This window comes from Staurois parvus, unplaced genomic scaffold (assembly GCF_062004578.1).
Source record: "Staurois parvus isolate SC_StPar_1 unplaced genomic scaffold, SC_StPar_1.0 ptg001161l, whole genome shotgun sequence".
Taxonomy (NCBI): domain Eukaryota; kingdom Metazoa; phylum Chordata; class Amphibia; order Anura; family Ranidae; genus Staurois; species Staurois parvus.
This window is the reverse complement of record NW_028318957.1, coordinates 115,841-133,261: the sequence shown is the minus strand read 5'-3', so window position 1 is coordinate 133,261 and position 17,421 is coordinate 115,841. Positions and strand designations below refer to the sequence as shown.

Sequence of the window (17,421 nt, the reverse complement as noted above, 5' to 3'; positions counted from 1 at the left end):
TCAGTTTGTATCCAATTAGGCAATGGAGGTAAAGAAGATTGTAAGATCAGACTGTACTGTGTGTGGGGAGCTTTAAGTAAGCTACAGACTATACAATATTCTTTCCTTCCACTACGGGTGGAAAGAAAGACAATTGCTCAATCCCCCCATCAACACAGTCAGAATGGATGGGGGAATCACTCCTGCCACACAACTGTGTTCTGCCAACAGGAAGCCTTCCCTGCCAGCAGAAAACTGATCACTGTTAGCTGCTATAGACCTCCAGCAGTGATCGAATGCAAAAAGTCCCAGAGGACGGTTGTACTGAATGTGATTGACGGATCATCTTCAGTACAACCAGCCTGCCCATAGATGGGTCAGATCTCGGCTGGTCCTTACTAAACCTGTCCATATTTGATCCACTTATGGCCAGATGTAGAAAAAGTCTAATTTATTGCTGATAACAGAGTTAGAGAAGATCCGAAGATTTAGACAATTGAATGTTAATCTGTCCCAGAATATGATTGTCTCAGTCAGTCCTGTTATACTCACTGTAATTCCTCTATCCGGCTTGTTGTCAGAGCCGCCATCAGATCCCCGAAATTAGGACCCTCCAGATTGTTCTTAGACAGGCCCAGTGTCCTCAGTGTCAGGTTATTTCTTATTCCAGATGCCAGGTGGGGGCAGGAACTGTCTGTCAGGTTAGTAACATACAATCTGTAGAAAAAGAGAAGAATGTTACCAGAAGGAAATTAATCCCCCCCCCCCCCCAGGAATGAATGGAACTATTCTCTACATGGATGGAACTCATTTCTCTTTATTGGAATCATTTATATTCCATCACTTTATAAATCTCCAGGAAATAGAATTTTCTAAGACAAATGTTATAATGGAGTAGACCCCCCAATATTGTCCTCCATGTGTAGAGACGGTGATATCTCCATACACAGGATGAGCACAGAATACCACTGACATGACTCGTATTGTGCTATCATCTCCTTGTGTATGGAGCATGAATGGGATCAGCAGACAGTGTGAGGCCGGAATCAGCATTGCTAGTGATTGGACGGGAGGATTGTATCTGATATTCTATTTATCTCTGCTGATCAGAGCTCTGTACTCATAGGACGTCATGGCGCTAGGTAACAAATGTCCAGTAATGGGGAGATCTTCCGGAACTGAATAGCAGTTGGCCACGCCAGAAGAAAAATATTTGTATGATGCTCTGATCACTTGCATTAGGATCAGATTCCCATGTACTGTATATGAATATCTATAATGTCATCTATATATAAGGAATGCAGGATATCTGGCAAGCGCTGAGTATTAGGAGCTGCTAGCACAAAATGGGACAAAGGTAAAAAAAATCCCACAAGAACTAGTGGAAGTGGAAGTGCAGAGCTAAATATTAAATTCCGTCATAAAGTGTTATGGTGAAAAATGTGAACACCTGATGTTATTAGACCATGTGACAAAATCTGAATGTATTGCACATGTAACCAAATATTAAACAAAATAAAAAATAAATAAAATGTCCATGGTACTACAAGTGTCAGCAATACCAATGTGATAAATATAATAGTGCTCATCATCCAGTGAAGGAATCTGTGGTACTACAAGGTTCAGCAATACCAGGTGAGATATTGAAAAGGTGCTCATACTGTAATGTGGGAATCCACCACCTCTTATGGATATGCACTCACCAGAACACTACTGGTATAGGCGCATTTGTGCTGATTCCATAGAAGATCTTCGAGAGCCATGACTATTGCACCAGAGATAGGCTTGTCCACTTCCCCATTACCACCATTACCGTTCCGCTCCAATCCCCTTCCCCTTAACCAATTATACTTACAAAAGACATAACACCAATTTTGGAGTAAATGGCCAACAACTCAAGTTAAAATACACCAACCATTCCTTATAACAGAAACCCAAAGAATTGTTGTTGGTCTTCGAAGGCACCCCCAAACAATCCGAAATGCACCTGCGGACAACCATACACACTAGGCCTCCAGCCGCAACCAACCAGCTCGGAGACACCCATACCGTCCGCAGTGCAGCACCACCACCTTCCAGTTAAACCTTGGTTAACTGGGAATGTCCCCAGGCATCCCATACCACTGATGGGTCCCACACCATTGTTGTTTACCTTCCAAGATAAGAACCGCCTCCAAAGACCAACAACCACCCATGAACCAACATAACCCCCCCTCTTCCTGGAGGGACCCAATACTCACCCAAAGAGGGAGGGCGGGAGGGAAGCTCACACTCCTGCCGTCCAGCTCAACTGACGCCCCCTCACAGAACCCCCCACCCTAAGGTGCAGCAAACCCCACCTACACCAACCTCTACCAATCAGATACCCCCCACTATCAATAACAAACCCCCTGGAGCTAACCTTAACCCTTTCTGCTCCTCCTTCCCCCACTCTGGGCCTAGTCATGTATGCCCTGCGCTATTTCTTCTTTATTTTCGCTACGGGCATTTCTTATATGCAGACCGGACTTCTCCAGAAAATAGACTTTAGAAAATCGATAAGGGAATCCTCCTAGGGGGAAATGCTCACCACAGGAGCCCAAGGTTCAGCATATAGTGTAGTATTTATTAAAAGCTTAAAATACAATTCACGTGGATAAACAATTCATTTGTGTGTAAAACACATACCAAGATGGCCGTCGCTCCAGCCGCTGTGGCGTAACATCAGCACGTAAGGCGCCACCAGAACTGTCCTGTTATACTCACTGTAATTCTTCTATCCGGCTTGTTTTCAGAGCCACCATCAGGTCCTCGAAATGAGGACCCCACAGATTGTACCCAGACAGGTTCAGTGTCCTCAGTGTCGGGTTATTTCTTATTCCAGATGCCAGGAGGGGGCAGGAACTGTCTGTCAGGTGATTATTATCCAATCTGTAGAAGAAGAGAAGAATGTTACCAGAAGAAAATGAATCCCTCCCCCCCCCCAGGAATGAATGGAACTATTCTCTACATGGATGGAACTCATTTCTCTTTATTGGAATCATTTATATTCGATCACTTTATAAATCTCCAGGAAATAGAATTTTATAAGACAAATGTTATAATGGAGTAGACCCCCCAATATTGTCCTCCATGTGTAGAGACGGTGATATCTCCATACACAGGATGAGCACAGAATACCACTGACATGACTCGTATTGTGCTATCATCTCCTTGTGTATGGAGCATGAATGGGATCAGCAGACAGTGTGAGGCCGGAATCAGCCATGCTAGTGATTGGACGGGAGGATTTTATCTGATGTTCTATTTATCTCTGCTGATCAGGTAACAAATGTTCAGTAATTGCGAGATCTTCCAGCACTGATTAGCAGTTGGCCACGCCAGAAGAAAAAAATTTGTATGAGATTCTGATCACTTGCATTAGGATCAGATTCCCATGTACTGTATATGAATATCTATAATGTAATTTATAAACAGTGAGGAACAGAAGTATTTGAACACCCTGCGATTTTGCAAGTTCTCCCACTTAGGAATCATGGAGGGGTCTGAAATTCACATTGTAGGTGCATTCCCACTCTGAGAGACAGAATTAAAAAAAAAAAAATTCAGGAAATCACATTGTATGATTTGTAAAGAATGTATTTGTCTTGCACGGCTGAACAGAAGTATTTGAACCCCTGAGAAGATCAGTGTTAATATTTGGTACAGAAGCCTTTGTTTGCAATTACAGGGGTCAGACGTTTCCTGTAGTTCCTGACCAGGTTTGCACTGCAACAGGGATTTTGGCCGACTCCTCCACACAGGTCTCCTCTAGATCTGTCAGATTTCGGGGCTGTCGCTGAGCAACATGGAGTTTCAGCTCCCTCCAAAGATGTTCTGTTGGATTTAGGTCTGGAGACTGGCTAGACCACTCCAGAACCTTGATATGCTTCTTATGGAGGCACTCCTTGGTTCTCCTGGCTGTGTGCTTCGGGTAGTTGTCATATTGGAAGACCCAGCCACGACCCATCTTCAATGCTGACTGAGGGAAGGAGGTTGTTGCTCAAAATCTCACAATAAATGGCCCCATTCATCCTCTCCTTAATACAGTGCAGTTGTCCTGTCCCCTTCGCAGAAAAGCACCCCCAAAGCATGATGTTTCCACCCACATGCTTCACAGTAGGGATGGTGTTCTTGGGATGCAACTCATCCTTCTTTTTCCTCCAAACACGACGAGTGAAGTTTAGACCAAAAAGTTCTACTTTGGTCTCATCTGACCACATGACTTTCTCCCATGCCTCCTCTGGATCATCCAGATGGTCGTTGGCAAACTTCAGACGGGCCTGGACATGTGATGACTTGAGCAGGGGAACCTTCCGTGCAATGCATGATTTGAAACCATGATGGCGTAGTGTTCTACCGACAGTGACCTTTGAAACTGTGGTCCCAGCTCTCTTCATGTCATTGACCAGCTCCTCCCTTGTAGTTTTGGGCTGATTCCTCACCTTTCTTATCATCAGTGATACCCCAAGAGGTGAGATCTTGCATGGAGCCCCAGTCCGAGAAAGACTGACAGTCGTCTTTAAGCAGAAAAGGAAAATATGCCTTTAAGAGTCAGTAGATAGGTGAGCCAATCACAGCCATCCTCACACTGTACAGAGCCTTGACCAATCCCAGCCAGTTTCACATTTGTGCCTGTGTAAAACTCCCTGTTAGAATTTTCTAGAGTCACTTGCTCACCAGACAGAAGAGGAAACAAAGTTCCAGTCAGAGAAGCTCTATGGAAGCAGAGAAGGCCAAATAGGTATTTAATGCACTTGTGTGTTCCTCTGTTGTTTAACAGTGCAGGTAGATCTGAGTGTAAAATCTGTTATATGTGTTTACTTGTAGTTCCACCGAAAATAGCCAGCGAATCAAGTCATTGTAGAGTAAACAAAATAAATCGAACTTAACCAGTGTAATACGAAAGAAATAAGCCACTGTAAGATAAACGAAACAAGCCATTGTAAGCAGTGTTATATGAAGAAGATTGAAGTTATTAAAGAAGTTAACTAAAGTATTCGGTGTGCTCTTTAAACCTACTGCATCCATAGAGCGGCATTGGAGGAATTACAGAGTAAAGTCAGTCTAATCAAACAAAAGAAACAGCAATTGCATAATTTTTCTAATGCCACAGCGCACAAGGCACTACATAGTGCTGCGCCTGCCACAGTGGAACTATCACCCTTAGAGGTCAAGCAACAGCGCTCCTCAACTTGCACAGTAAAGAGTACACTAGTGAAACACAGCGCCAGCATATACCGCCACGTGGAGACACCTCAGCGGAACAACAGTACAGGCCATAGCACGTGCACATTAGTCAGACTGCAGCCGACTCTTAAAGTGGCATACCAGCAAAGGCAAGACAGTCAGAGAAAGAGCGCCAGACCTCCTGCACCCCTAGAGAGAGAAAGAGATGCATGGGGGGGGCCAGAGTCCAGAGCGCCTGCACTGCTATCCATCAAGAGACCACGTGTTTCATCCACAGAGTTCACAATACCAGTCGCAAGTCACCACAGAGCATCGCAAAATTACCGCAGAGCATCGCAAGTCACCGCAGAGCATCGCAAGCTACGCATCAAGAAAAAAAAAGTCTCCTTTAAGACTGACGTTTGTTTCTGCAACCTTCAGATCACGGTATCCTGCTTTTCAATTAAGGTCAGAGCTTTCCTTTATTACTCACTTTTTTGTGCTCAAGAGAATACAGACTTTTAAAAAAAAAAAAGAGAGAAGAAAGAAAGGAGAGAGAGACAGTTATAGTATATGACTCTGAAGTATTTAAAGTGAAATTAATTTATTGCCTGCGTTTGATGCTATTACATGTAAAGTGAAAGTCATTTATTCTTGCATTTGGTAGCATTGCATTTTAAAGTGACAGGTCCTTATTATTCATATTAATTGTTATAGCATTCAGAAATGGCTGAGCCTAGCATTGCCACCCCACTGTTAGCGGATGCAATGATAGATATAGTAGAAGGTGAAGAGCAAGAGAACCCGTCTGAATCTGAAAGGTGCAATGTAACAGTAGTCTCACCCCAAACAAATATAGCTCAAACAGGTGAACTAAGACGTTCATCACGGGACAGAAAACCGACCCAAAAGGTGCTAGAAAATTTGGAACAAGAGGCAGCACTGAAAGAAAAAAAAGTTTGCCCGAATGTATGAAAGGTGGAAAGTATACATTATAGGCATTCGCAGTAAGCTAAAACAAGAAAGCATAAAGGAGAATTTGAGTGAAATGATAGAGACGGTAGAAGATTCTGAGTCAGAGCTTATGACAGCATATGTCAACTTGCGGTCGTCCTTGACACCCTCCCAGGATACTGTAAGAAACATGGATACATGTACCACAGTCACTAGGGATTTAGTGAAGCTTATGAGAGAACTATCATCTGCAGCAAATTATGATGAAGTCAAGGCACGAAAGGGAATGAATGAGCTCTTCATGAAAGACTATGCTAGGTCCTTAGGAGGAACCACAATCTCAAGTGTGACTTCCATCACTAGCAGAAGTGCCAGCCACATAACAGAGTTCTCCAGTACGTCAGCCAAAAGAAAGGAATTAGCTGAACAACTCACTGCCAAAAGAGCAGAAGTTGAGATGGAATCTGCCATTGAGGCTCAGCGTCTACGGATGGAGGCTCAGCGCCATAAAATGGAAGCCGAAATGGAGACTCAGCGCCATACAATGGAAGCCGAAATGGAGGCTCAGCGCCATAAAATGGAAGCTGAAATGGAGGCTCAGCGCCATAAAATGGAAGCCGAAATGGAGGCTCAGTGCCATAAAATGGAAGCCGAAATGGAGGCTCAGTGCCATAAAATGGAAGCCGAAATTAAAAGTCTGGAAAGGCAGAAGGAAGTTAAGATTATAAAAGCCAGATTCAGAGTGTACGAAGAGGATTTGAATCAGGGTAGTCATGGACCCAAATCAGTACTAAGTGGAGAAGCTGACTCCTACGTTCTTCCTTACGCCCAGGAAAATGGAAGGAAATCTCCAGCATGTAGTAAAGAGATAAGTCATAGTTCTTCCATCCCTGCTCAGAGAGAAAAGGAGAGACTCACCTGATTCAGAGCAAAGTGGAAAAAGAGAACCAGATAATTCAACTCCCATATGTCATGGCAGTTGTCACGAGGATGTTGCAACTGTTGACCCGGAGAAACCTCAGAGAAGATTTCTCACTAGACTTCCTGTTCCGGAACCTACTGTATTCTCCGGCGACACACTGAAGTTTATAGAGTGGAAGGCAAGTTTTGAAATGATCATTGAACATCATTGCTCCCGTCCAGTGGAAAAGTTATTCTATCTCCAGCGGTATACTGGCGGAGAAGCAAAAAAGGTTCTTGAAGGTAACTTCTATAGGAAAGATGAAGAAGCCTACAAGCAAGCTTGGGAAAATAAATGCAAGATATGGTCATCCCTTCTTAGTGCAAAGAGCTTTCAGAGAGAAGTTGATAAACTGGCCTAAAATAGGTCCTAAAGAACACTTCAAGCTCCAAGAGTATGACGACTTCCTGCAAGCATGCAGCAACGCTATCCCACATGTTCAAGGACTAGAAGTATTGAACGTCTATCTAGAAAACCACAGGATGCTAGCCAAGCTACCAGAACCAGTGGCTTCTGGATGGAATCGCTATGTGACTAAACAGTTAGATCACAGCAAAAACTTCCCAAGTTTCAAAGAGTTCTCTGAATTTGTCAATAAGGAAGCACGAATAGCGTGTAATCCAGTAACAGCATCTTATGTCTTAAAACCCTTAGAAGAAAGGCCTGCAAGAGAGATAAGACATGCAAGAGCAACTAGCTTTGCAACCAACACAGCTACTAAAGGTCCAGATGCCCATGAGAGCAAGTTCAACGTCATTACTGGGATTAGTAAAGAGTTTGTACCGACAAGTCTTCAGACTACCTTCAAGTGTATGTTCTGTGAAGAGAATCACTCCATACATAAGTGCCAACGACTGAAGGAAAGGTCTCCAGACGAAAGGAAGAAGTTTTGCTTGATAATCAGCTGTGTTTTGGATGTTTAAGAAAAGGCCATATTACTAAAGAATGCAAGAAAAGGGCCACTTGCAGCATTTGTAAAGGACGTCATCCTACACCACTACATGAAGAGCGTCCAAAGAAAGAGAAATCCTTAATGCCCAAGGACACCGAGGAAGAAAATAAAGCTACAGTATTCTCTTGCAGAGTGAAAGAAATCAATGGCACGTCAATGGTTGTACCAGTGTGTATTTCAAATCCTAAAAGGAAGAACAAGAAGGTATATGCCTATGCGCTACTGGATGCCCAGAGTGATGTCACCTTCATTGATCAAGAAATCTGCAAGAAATTACAAGTGGCCACAGAACCAGTGAAACTCAAATTCACCACAATGACGGGAAGAGACACATTGGTGAACAGTCAAAGAGTCAAAGGACTGAGAGTTAGAGGACTCCACTCAAACTGCATATTAGATCTACCTCCAGCTTATACAAAAGACGACATACCTCTGGATCGAGATCGCATACCTACCTGTGAAACAGCCAACAATGGGAACACCTATCTGTCATATCTCATGAAATGTCCTCGCTGAAGGAATTTGGTGTTGGACTGTTGATAGGCTACGACTGTCCCGAGGCGTTGGTGCCACGAAAGATAATCGCAGGAGGAAAGGGTGAACCCTACGCAGTCCAAACTGATCTAGGATGGGGTGTTGTTGGAGGAAAACGACAGATTGCAGATTCAGGACAGGTGACAGGATCGTGTCATAGAATATCTGTCCAAGAGTTACCAACTGTAAGTCCAGCGAAAGTGCTCAAAATCCTAGAATCCGACTTTGCAGAAATAAGTTCTAATGAAAAGAACGTATCCCAAGAGGACATAAAGCTCTAGAAGATAATATTCAGCAAAATCAACAAGGTTATCTTGAAATGCCCCTACCTTTTAGAGAATGACCTCATCTGCCAAATAACAGAGATCTTGCCCTGGCAAGATTGAAAAGCTTAAAGAAAAGGATGGGAAGAGATCCCAAACTCAAAGACGATTATTTCAAATTCATGAAAGAAATCCTCAAAGAAGAGCACGCAGAGAAAGTTGATGGTCAGCCTAAAAATGGAGAAGTGCGGTATATCCCTCATCAAGGTGTCTATCACACAAAGAAACCGGATAAGATCAGAGTAGTTTTTAATGCAATGATGTTGCATTAAACGATCATCTACTAAAAGGTACCAGATCTTACAAACACTTTACTTGGAGTACTCTGTAGATTCAGAAAGTATCCCATAGCAGTCATGTGCGACGTTGAAAAGATGTTCCAACAATTTCATGTGAAGGAAGAAGATAGAGACTTCCTGAGGTTCCTAAGGTGGGAAGACGGAGATACAGATACAGAGCCAGCGGAATACAGAATGAAAGTACACTTGTTTGGAGCAGCATCATCCCCAGGTTGTGCCAATTATGGTATGAAGTATCTGGCCAATCAGAATGAAAAGGATTTTCCATCAGCAGCAACAATTTTGAAGGAAACCTTTTATGTAGATGATGGTCTTATAAGCCTAGAATCCTCAGAATCTGCAGTTCAATTGGTGAGAGAGAGCCAAGAGTTATGCGCAAAGGGAAACCTGCGTCTTCACAAATTCATCTCAAACGACAGAGAGGTACTAGAATCCATCAGTGACTCCGAACGTTCATCAATGAAGAATGTGGATCTTAACTATAATCCTCTTCCAGTTCAGAATGTACTCGGATTGGGATGGAATGTACAAAACGACAATTTTTTCTTTGAAATATCTATGGAAGAGAAAGTTCCAACTAGACGTATCATTCTTTCCGCAGTAGCCTCAATATATGATCCGTTGGGATTCTTGGCACAAGTAATCCTCAGAGCAAAAGAAATACTGCAAGAATTATGCAGACAGAAGTTGGGATGGGACGAACCCATACCTGAAGGCTTGAGGCCAAGGTGGGAGAGTTGGATAAGAGACTCGCAAAATTTGAAAGAAATTCGGATACCCAGATGTTTTGTACCTCCTGATTTCGGAAAGTACAAGAAAATAGAACTTCATCACTTTTCAGATGCCAGTAGTCATGGTTATGGTCAGTGCTCCTACATCAGAGCAATAGGAGAAGGAAATATACACTATGCCCTGGTTATGGGAAAGGACAGAGTCGCACCCAACAATATTCAGACAATACCAAGACTCGAACTAACGACAGCCGTCGTTTCAGCATCAGTAAGTCAGTTTCTGAAAGAAGAATTGGAATTGAAAATAGATGAAGTGCATTTTTGGACAGACTCACAAGTTGTCCTAGGTTACATAAACAATGAAGCTCGAAGATTCCACATCTGTGTCGCTAACAGAGTTAAAAAACATTTGAAAAACAACGAATCCAGAACATTGGCACTATGTTGACACAAAGCACAACCCGGCAGATCATGCTTCAAGAGGCCTAAATGTAACAGAATTGAAGAATTCAAACTGGTTCACCGGTCCAGAGTTCCTTTGGGAAAGGGAAATCATACCCGGTGAAGGTTATACAGAACTGTCTATGGGTGATCCAGAAGTAAAGGTAGTTCAAACATTGAGCACTGCTGCCAAGTGTTAAGATGACATACTTGAACAACTAGCCAGATGTTCAAAGTGGAATACAGTCATAAACGTAGCTCGAATTCAACGCTTAGCAAAAGGAATCAGAAAGATAGAATCGTTGAATGTAGAGGAAAGAGTGAAAGCTGAAGAAACGGTTGTAAGACTCATTCATCAAAGATTCTACAGTGAAGAATTGAAGAGACTTTGGAAGTCTCTTAGGTTCTTGACTAACAACCACCCATTGTACAAGCTTAATCTTATTCTGCAGGATGGTATACTGAAGGTGGGAGGGAGGCTGGAAAATGCATCGCTACCTAACAGAGTTAAGCATCCAGCAATTCTACCCAAAAAGTCTACCTTCACAAGATTGATTATCAATCACTACCAAAACAAATCCTTGCATCAAGGAAGAAGCTTTACTCAAAACTGTTTGAGAGAAGGTGGTTACTGGAGAGTGAAAGGAAGCAAAGTTATAGCGAAGTACATAAGTAAATGTGTAATCTGTAGAAAGGCACGTAGACCTACAGAAGAACAAAGAATGGCTGATCTACCAGCTGATCATGTAAACCCATCACCACCATTTCTTTATAGCGGAATGGATTGCTTCGGCCCATTTATCACCAAACAAAACCGCAAGGAGTACAAGAGATATGGACTGATATTTAAGTGTCTAAGCTCCAGAGAAATTCACCTGGAAATGTTGGAAGATATGTCAACCGATGAGTTTATCAACGCCTTAAGATGTTTCATAGCCATTAGAGGTACTGTCAGAGAACTTAGATCTGACCAAGGATCTAATTTTGTTGGAGCAAAGAACAAATTGAACAAGGCTCTAAAAGAGATTGATAAAGAAAAAGTAACTGAGTACTTGTTGAGAAACAGTGTGATTTTCACATGAATGCTCCAAAGGCAAGCCATACAGGCGGAGTCTGGGAGAGGCAAATCAGAACTGTAAGAAACGTACTAAGTTCAGTGTTGAAAAAGAACGGCGAAAGATTAGATGATGCTTCACTTAGGACACTATTCTATGAAGTAATGTCTATCGTTAACAGTCGTCCACTTACAGTCAACAACATCAACGACCCAACAAGCTTGGAACCTCTAACTCCTAACCATCTACTTCACCTTAAAGCTGATTACATACAGCCACCACCTGGCAACTTCACCAAAGAGGATTTATACGCAAGGAAAAGATGGCGAAGAGTTCAATATCTATCAGAGCAGTTTTGGAATAGATGGAGCAAGGAGTACGTAGCTCATCTCATACTAAGAAGTAAATGGCAAACGCCTAGAAGAAATGTTCATGTTGATGACCTAGTGTTAGTAAAGGAAGACGACTTACCTAGAAGTCAATGGAAATTGGCCAAAGTCCTAGAAGCTCGAAAGGACGAAGAAGGACTAGTAAGAAGAGTATTGTTACAAATGGGAGACTCAAAACTGGACAAAAAGGGAAAACGTCTCACAACTCCACTCAAGTTGGAACGTCCAATACAAAAGTTAGTTGTTCTGCTTGAGAGTAACAAAGACACTTGAGATTTGAGAAACTGATGGAAAATTCCTCAAATTCATGTTCGAATCCTAATACTGAGAACATAGAATTATAGGTAATTTTGGTGGGAGTGTAGCTGGCCAGCTAAGACCAGTCCTAGGTTGCTAATATGGTTCACATATATGTGTATACCAATCCTGCCAATAACCTCAGTACAGTATATATGTGTATATGTTAAAGCCAAAAGCAGAATCATTGCTGTAATTTATGTCTTTGATTGTTATATGACATTTATATATTCATTGTGTTAGCAGAAGCAGAAAAGGAAAATATGCCTTTAAGAGTCAGTAGAATGAGAGAATATACACCTGTACATCTGTCAGTATCAAAACATTCGAAACATCTGAAATATTTCTGAAATCGAGGATTCTCACTCCCTGATCAGGGATGCAGGCTGTCAGCATCTGCTCGACCCGCTCATCAGTCCAGTCATCTCCAGGGAGGCTCAGCATCACACACCATTCCGGAATTCTCCTCTTAGCACCAGGCAGTGATCTTCGTGGGTTCCATCTTTTCTTGCTCGGGTTCACATACTCTCTGGACAGGGAAATCCCACACAAGCCCCCACGTGTAGCACTACCCCCTTAGGAGTTGCTGAATTGTTTTCGGGTTCCCTGCAGATCTGGACCCCACTCTGAAAGCCCAACCCCTGCTGACATCACAGTACACTCTTAACTGAAATAAATCACCACCAGAAAGTGATTTCTCACACCGATTGAAGCAAACTAGTAAGAGGTTTATACCCAACTTCAATATGGCTTGGTTACACAGCATAAACAGAATTAGAATGTGTAAAATCAATTGTTACTTGTGTTGATTTGAACTTAAGGAAAACTAACCCACTAGTTTTTAGAAACTAACCCAATACCTTCAACCTGAGGTGGTCTTACAGTCCCCAGTGAGCAGCTAGGACTATCAAACAGGTAGACTAGCTCCCTTTGGGCCCTCAGGACCTGATGGCAAGGAGATAGCCTTAAATAAGGAAAAGAGCGCTTTACCCCAAAACAACCAATGTTCTTTAAAGGAAATGAAGAGTCTTCTACGCGCTTGATAGGGCCCAGTTGGTGCGCAGTGAAGAGAAGTGTGGACTGTAACTCTCTGAGGAACAGTGTAATAACACTCCCCTTGCAAGCAGCAATTTTACAATATAATGTTGTTTAAGGGCACTAGTCACTTCCGAGTCTAGAGCAACAAGTGGCCAATCTGATAAAAGTGATTGTTGGCACAGGGCAACTCTTCTTTGGGCTACAAGACTTTTGGAGCAATAGGGAAATGGCCTCCTTAGCAGAGTGAATTGATGATGATGGTGACACAGCGGTGGTTTGGCCTGTGGACCGATTGTCCTGCTATCAGTTCTGATGGTAAGGCTGTGCTAAGTGTAATCAGATGATAGTGGCGAAAGGAACTAGACCGCAACTTCTAATAACTATGCGCAATGTCTGCAACTGTGCAGGATAATTGCAAAGGTGCAGCAGGTGTCAGTGTTTCCTGTCCCTGATAATGCTTGGATGGCGATAGGATGGCTTTTGGTGAATTTTGGCGGTTTTTCTCTCTCCTTCGATAAGGCCTCCACACACTCTCCGGTCCTGCCTGCAGCATTCCGTCTGGTCACCTGCTAGCAGATTAGCTTTCTCCATGATGCGGCAAGGTCAGTGATCAGCAGATTCTCCTTGTCTCCTCTCTTTCCCCAGCCTGGTCCAGTTCCCCTGCAGTCAATGCACTCCTCTTGCCAGATCTCTCCCCTCTCACTTTCTGTCTCATCTCGCAGGCTTTCACACATATATATATATATATATATATATATATATATATACTGCCCTACCCACATGCATGTTCCTTTGGGAAATGTAGTTCTTTACTACACTATTCCTTAGCAAAGTTTTGCAGTACAGCATACAAGATCCATGGGGCTGCTCTATAGAGTGTGAAGTTCACTGTTCTGCAGGACACTGCCAGAATGTGTTTGTTTGAACATCCTGCATCCAGTTTAGCAGGGTGTTACAAAAAAAAAAAAACAGATAGATGAGTTCTTGCGAGAAAAAAAAAACATTTTAAGCAACTGACAGCATGGATTCATGAAATACAGAAGTTGTGAGACAAATCTGATTTCTTTTTATGAGGAAGTGAGCAAAACCTTGGACTAGGGAGTGGCTGTGGATGTGGTATACTTGGACAGAGGGGTGGCTGTGGACGAGGTATACCTGGACAGAGGGGTGGCGGTGGACATGGTGTACTTGGACAGAGGGGCGTCTGTGGACGTGGTATATTTGGACAGAGGGGTGGCAGTGGATGTGGTATACTTGGACAGAGGGGCACTGGTGGACATGGTATATTTGGATAGAGGGGTGGACGTGGTATATTGGGATAGAAGGGGGGGCGGTGGTCATGGTATACTTGGACAGAGGGGTGGCGGTGGACATGGTATACTTGGACAAAGGGGTGGACGTGGTATATTGGAACAGAGGGGTGGCAGTGGACATGGTATACTTGGACAGAGGAGTGGCGGTGGACGTGGTATACTTGGACAGAGGGGTGGCGTTGGACGTGGTATACTTGGACAGAGGGGCGGCTGTGGACGTGGTATACTGGGACAGAGGGGTGGCTGTGGACGTGGTATACTGGGACAGAAGGGCGGCTGTGGACGTGTTATACTGGGACAGAGGGGTGGCGGTGGACATGGTATACTTGGACAGGGGCGGTGGTGGACATGGTATACTTGGACAGAGGGGTGGATGTGGTATATAGGGACAGAGTGGGGGCTGTGGACTTGGTATACTTGGACAGAGGAATGGCACTGGACGTGGTATAATTGCACAGAGGGGTGGCTGTGGACGTGGTATACATGAATTTTGCAAACACATTTGACAGTTTCCCACACACGGCTAACGTGTAAGGTAAAGTATAAAGGCTGGAATAATCAGTTTGTAAATGGAGAGAAAACTGGCTAAAAGATTGAATTTCAGAGAGTAGTGGTTAATGATTCATACCCTGAATGGTCTAGGGTTGTCAGTGATATACCCCAAGGTTCAGTGTTGGGACCCTTACGTTTTAATATATTTAAGCTGGTAGGTTAATTGGTTCCTGAATAAATTGTCCCTAGTGTAGCACTACCCCCTTAAGAGTCGCTAGAGATTTGGGGCCCTATAGCCCTGGACAGCCAGGCAGCGCACATCTTTACATAGACTTGCATCCAGAGTTAGAAATCAGTACCTTAGCTTTGGTTCTGTTATTTTTAGTTAATGTATCACCCCAGACCCTAGATGAATTCCTCTTCTTCACCCAGCAATCTGGAGATATCCCTGAACATGGGATCCGGTTCCTGTCACTTTAAGACAGTCACTGGCAGGTGGCAAATCTGGTGTCCCATCGGAGTGCTCCTTCCACTTTTTGCCCAAGGGGTGCAGGGGTACTCACTCAGATCCTCTCCTGTACCGCTGGTGAGTTGGTGGCCCTTACCAGGCCTATCAGCTAGGCCGCTCCTTCCCTACTGTACATGTGGTCCTCGCTCTGGGGGCCAGGGAAGCTCTGAGCTTTCCTCCTTTACAGCTCTGCTGCCTGTAGGTGAGCCCCTCTTTCCTTCTGGACCTCTCTCCCAGGCTCCTGCCTTAAGCCCCACATCTTCCTCACTGTCTTCAACCTGAACTCTCCTGCATCTGAGCAGGTTTACTTACGAGTTGTCCTAGCCCCTTGCAAAGTATCATGTTGGGGATTGGCTTGGATTCCTCAAGGGTATAAGCCAGCCACTCCTCAGATCCACCCATTGCCTCTAGGCTTTCCTCCAAAGATGTAGAGCAGGGGGAAATTCCAGAGGGGCTGGCCTGTAGATCCTCTTCACTCCTGACCATATTTTGACTTCCTGATTATTGCACCAAAGCTGCTACTCAGCTCTCCTCTCTATCAATCACAACTCTAGCTCCTACTAGCTATCTAGGAAGGTACTACACTAGTATATGTATGAATGTGTGTTAGGGATCTTAGATTTTAAGCTCCAGGTGGGCAAGGACTGATGTGCATGTACAATATTTTTTGTGTGTGTGTATACATACATATACACTCTTCTGGCTGGTATAGGCACCCTCTCTTTGGGAGTAATAGCTCCACAAAGGAGCCATAAGAAACAGGTGCCAGAGATAGTGTAGTATGTTCTTAGATGATTTATTTGTCAAAAACAGCAATAGGGCAGTATGCACATCACAACATACAGTATATTAGGAAGTGAAAGACAGCATTACTGACCCCAACAAAGATGGCCACCGGGCCTCCTCATGGCTCCGGCGGTAGGAAATGACGTCAAGCTCTGCACAGCTCCTCCTTAGGCCTTTCGTGCTACAGGCACATCATCAGAGGGGAGGTACAGCCTCCCCTCTGATGATGTGCCTGTAGCACGAAAGGCCTAAGGAGGAGCTGTGCAGAGCGTGACGTCATTTCCTACCGCCGGAGCCACGAGGAGGCCCGGTGGCCATCTTTGTTGGGGTCAGTAATGCTGTCTTTCACTTCCTAATATATGTTGTGATGTGCATACTGCCCTATTGCTGTTTTTGACAAATAAATCATCTAAGAACATACTACACTATCTCTGGCACCTGTTTCTTGGGGCTCCTTTGTGGAGTTATTACTCCCACAGAGAGGGTGCCTATACCAGCCAGAAGAGGGGTCAATACTATCAGTGTGGATTACCTGACTAGCCTTAAGGGGACCTCTGGACCTCTGGATCTGACTTGGAGTCTTTGATGACCCACCGTGAGAAGGACGCCCACCACTTGGTCTTCGATGGATCTGATATCTGGGATGATTATTCCTACACACGCATAATCTATGCGTTTCTGGTGAGTGCGCATTGCTATTATTTCGAAGCAGTATATACTTCGGAAGTGTATTCATCTTATCCAGACAACACCATGGATATCGCATAGACTTTTTGCCTATATTTTTTTAGCGCTGCACTGTTTCTTGTTACATTTATATACATATATTTTGAAGGTATTGTGGTTACCTGAAGTGTTCTAGCTGCTGTATATATTTGAGAGCGCTCACTACAAATTGTTTTATTATACATATACACTACATTGACAAAAGTATTGGGACACCCCTCCAAATTATTGGATTCACCTCCATGGCCACAGGTGTATAAAATCAAGAACCTAGGCATGCAGACTGCTTCTAACAAACATTGGTGAAAGAATGGGTCGCTCTCAGGAGCTCAGTGACTCCAAGCGTGGTACCGTGATCGGTTGCCACCTGTGCAATAAGTCGATCCGTGACATTTCCTGGCTACTAAATATTCCACGCTCAACTGTTAGTGGGATTATAACAAAGTGGAGGCAGCT

General features: G+C 43.7%; 1 protein-coding gene across 1 annotated transcript in view; it reads right to left on the bottom strand.

Moving 5' to 3' along the window:
* The window catches only part of LOC149439078 (NACHT, LRR and PYD domains-containing protein 6-like), a 109,559-nt gene that overhangs the window by 84,107 nt on the left and 8,031 nt on the right, over positions 1 to 17,421 (bottom strand). The window contains exons 3-4 of the mRNA XM_089659494.1: positions 2,725 to 2,889; positions 532 to 696 (exon numbers count right to left, since the gene is read on the bottom strand). Coding sequence (XP_089515620.1) covers positions 532 to 696; positions 2,725 to 2,889 — 330 coding nt within the window. The remainder of the gene's footprint in view (positions 1 to 531; positions 697 to 2,724; positions 2,890 to 17,421) is intronic.